The 3,293-nt window shown below is 49.1% G+C and overlaps 1 protein-coding gene across 1 annotated transcript in view; it reads right to left on the reverse strand.

Moving 5' to 3' along the window:
- Positions 1-348: 348 nt before the first annotated feature.
- LOC122550986 (stromal interaction molecule 1-like) overlaps positions 349-3,293 on the reverse strand; it is a 57,401-nt gene continuing 54,456 nt past the window's right edge. The window contains exon 9 of the mRNA XM_043692570.1: positions 349-2,990. Within this exon, the coding sequence (XP_043548505.1) occupies positions 2,405-2,990 (586 nt within the window). The 3' untranslated portion in view covers positions 349-2,404. The remainder of the gene's footprint in view (positions 2,991-3,293) is intronic.

Below are 3,293 nucleotides of genomic sequence, written 5' to 3' on the forward strand. Positions count from 1 at the left end.
ATGCGCCCACGCATGCACACAGACACACGTGCGCCCACGCATGCACACAGACACGTGCGCCCACGCATGCACACAGACACGTGCGCCCACGCATGCACACACAGACCCGTGCCCACGCCCATGCACTCACAGACATGCACGCCCACGCCCACAGACAGACACGTACGCCCACACGCGGCCGCAAGCTCACAGACACACGTGCCCGCACACGCACACAGACACACGTGCCCACGCACACAGACACATATGCGCACAGACACACGTGCCCACGCACACAGACACATATGCGCACAGACACACGTGCCCACGCGCACACAGACACATGTGCCCACGCGCACACAGACACATGTGCCCACGCACACAAATGTGCCCACACACACACAGACACATGTGCCCACACACACAGATACATGTGCCCCCACGCACAGTTTTTTCAGTTTGCACACTCAGAGCTGAATGCAGTTCTACTCTATTTTATCACACTCCACTACACTGAGTCTGTCTGACTCACTCTCTGTCCATCAAAGGCATCCTGCGCACACAATTTAAAGTCAAAGTTCTTGATACATGATTAGAAACAACTAGGTCTAAGTCAGGGTTGCGCCCAAACCAACCTTATGACCGACTCTCTGAATGTGGAGATTTTCAGAAGCTGAAAGTCAGTTTTTCAGCTCATTGATGACCACAGCCTCAATAACAGAACAATTCCCAAACACAGCTCAGGATAGATTGCGTACACCCATTACAGGGGTACTGTCTACACTGACATACTCTGTGGCTGGTGTTGCCCCGGTAGTGTAATACACACAGATGCACAGACAGACACAGGGATACAGGTGCACACACCAGGGTTAACACTATCAACCTAGCCCCAGGAAACCAACGGCTCATATCAAAGACAAACTTTGGTAAAAGTGAGTACTGCTCATGGGTTTACGTCCAGCTAAGAGTGCTGAAGATTGTAATGTCACAGTGAGACATGAGTACAGTCTACACCTTCTCGACTGAGAATCTCGACAGGAACCAGAATCTCCCAACTACCTGCTGAGTTCAGGATAACAATGCCCACATTCTGAATGCAGTTCAGTCACAGCAGAATCATTTTTAATTAATGAGTACAGTCTCAGGAGGAGAAACTAATTCTATGACAGAACTTGGAGATCTGGGACACAACCCATCACAGCCAGCTGTTAAGAATCCAGCAGCCACCAGGAAGAGGGAGTAGCACACATAACCCACAGTCTGTGTATATCAGGAATAGTCACAAATGAGGGATATTCAAGAGTCACTCAGATAATATCTTCAAAGTGCTTAAATTAACAAGTCAGGGAGAAAGGGTCAGAGATTATTAGCACAACAGCAGAAGAGTAACAGTGACAGCATTGAGGGTTAAAGTGAGATTAACAACATGGAGGGTTGGAGAGAGTAATCCCACTCAGGGAGTGAAGGTTCAAAAAGATTAACATGGGGAGAGGGGGGATGGAGTGAGATTAACAACAGAGTGAGGATTAGAGGGGGGGTAGCAAGGGCTAGAAAGAGTGACGGCACTGCTTGTCTTGTTATCAGACTGGGCCCAAGCTTTCTCAGAGTGGGCCATCAGCGCAGTGATGGTGGAGGGGTGGGAAGGTCTTTGAAGGGGGTGTGCTCTGTAAGTGCAGCAGACTGGGTCAGTCAGTCAGTCAGGTTTCCCTGGACTCTGCTTGGGCAGGTCAACCTGCTTCAAAGTACGGTGCACAATCAGCCCCAGTATTCCTGACTGGACACATCCACTTTTAATCAGAGACCGACTATTCAACCAAGTGTGACTGCACACAGCCACAGCATGTGCAAGCCACTCACTGGCAAACCAACATTAGCAAATGGACAGAAAGGAAAGCACTGGCCTCTGTGATAGACGTGACTCCCATCCCCAGTCACTTATTAAAGGTAGAGTCATACTGAGTCATTTACAAGCTTTGTAACTCAGACCTTTGGAGAAGATACATCAAACTTCTCTACATCTTCAAACCTTAAGGTTTTCAAACCTTCCACAGAAACCTTTTGAAAATATTTAATTTTTTTTTTTGCAGAAGCAATGCGAGTGCATGCTGCCCTGATACAGTTCAGGCACTGGGAAACAACGCATGCAGCAGGATAGAGAGAGATGTCCCAAAAAGCAGGAAGCTCCTCACAGTTCCCCTTCTTCATCAACTTGGGAGAAGCTTAGAAATGAGGAACACCAGTCTGTAAAATAAATAAGATTAAATAAAATCCATTCCCTGGGGACAAAGAGCTCTAGTAAAAAGCTTGACCAAAGGATAAACTGAGTCCCTGAAGTGCTGGGTGTCTACAAGTTTTCTCAGTTCAGTTCAGTTGTGTGCAGACCTCCTGCTTGGAAAAGGCCAGCTCCCCAGGCCAACCCGACTTATTTGTTCTTTTTCTTGAACAGCTTAAATCCTGGTTTCTTTTTGCCAGGGTTGGGCTCAGTCTCCTCACCTGTTGACGTGCTGTCCTCCTCCACTGGAGACTTTTTTGAGGATAGCTGAGGGATTTTGGTTCCCTTAATGCCGTTTTTGGTGTCGGTCACGGTGGGCTCGGGGTCAGTGGATGTGGGGCTGAGCGAGCGCGAGGATTCAGAGGGGCTGAGGACCAAACCCTCTGTGCCGCGGTGGATCTCGCCCAGACTAGCTGACTTCTCCAGGCCCCGGTTGGGGTAAGGCTTCCTGCCGGTCACGGGACTATCCGATATGCTCTCAGAACACATGCTGCTCAGTGAGTCAGCCTGTTTACTGCTGCTGCTGCCATTCGGGCTGGGGATGTTGAAGTCTGACACCACACTCTCGCTCAGGGTGCTCTCTTCTGTCAGTTTGAGGAGGGAGGTAGGCTTGGATGGCGCAGACCTGGATCCAGAGCTGTGTAGGAGGGCACTGGGAGATCCCGAAGGATTGGCAAGACGTTGCTGATCACTGGACTGAGAAATGGAGGATTCGGAATCAGAGCGGTTTAACTCCCTGAGGGAGAAGAGAGGAAATTACATCAGCTCAGTTTTACAAAACTCGTGCCCTAAAACAAAGCTGAGGACAGGACAAATAACGTGATTTACACCCCAAAGGATACAGTCATACAGATGTACAGCACAGAAACAGACCCTTTGGTCCAACTCAGCTATGCCAACTAGATATTCTAAATTTTTCTAGTCCCATTTGCCAGCACCCGGCCCATATCCCTCCAAACCCTTCCTATTCATATACCCATCCAAATGCCTTTTAAATGTTGCAATTGTACCAGCCTCCACCACTTCCTCTGGCAGCTCA

This window comes from Chiloscyllium plagiosum, chromosome 6, assembly GCF_004010195.1.
Source record: "Chiloscyllium plagiosum isolate BGI_BamShark_2017 chromosome 6, ASM401019v2, whole genome shotgun sequence".
Classification (NCBI taxonomy): domain Eukaryota; kingdom Metazoa; phylum Chordata; class Chondrichthyes; order Orectolobiformes; family Hemiscylliidae; genus Chiloscyllium; species Chiloscyllium plagiosum.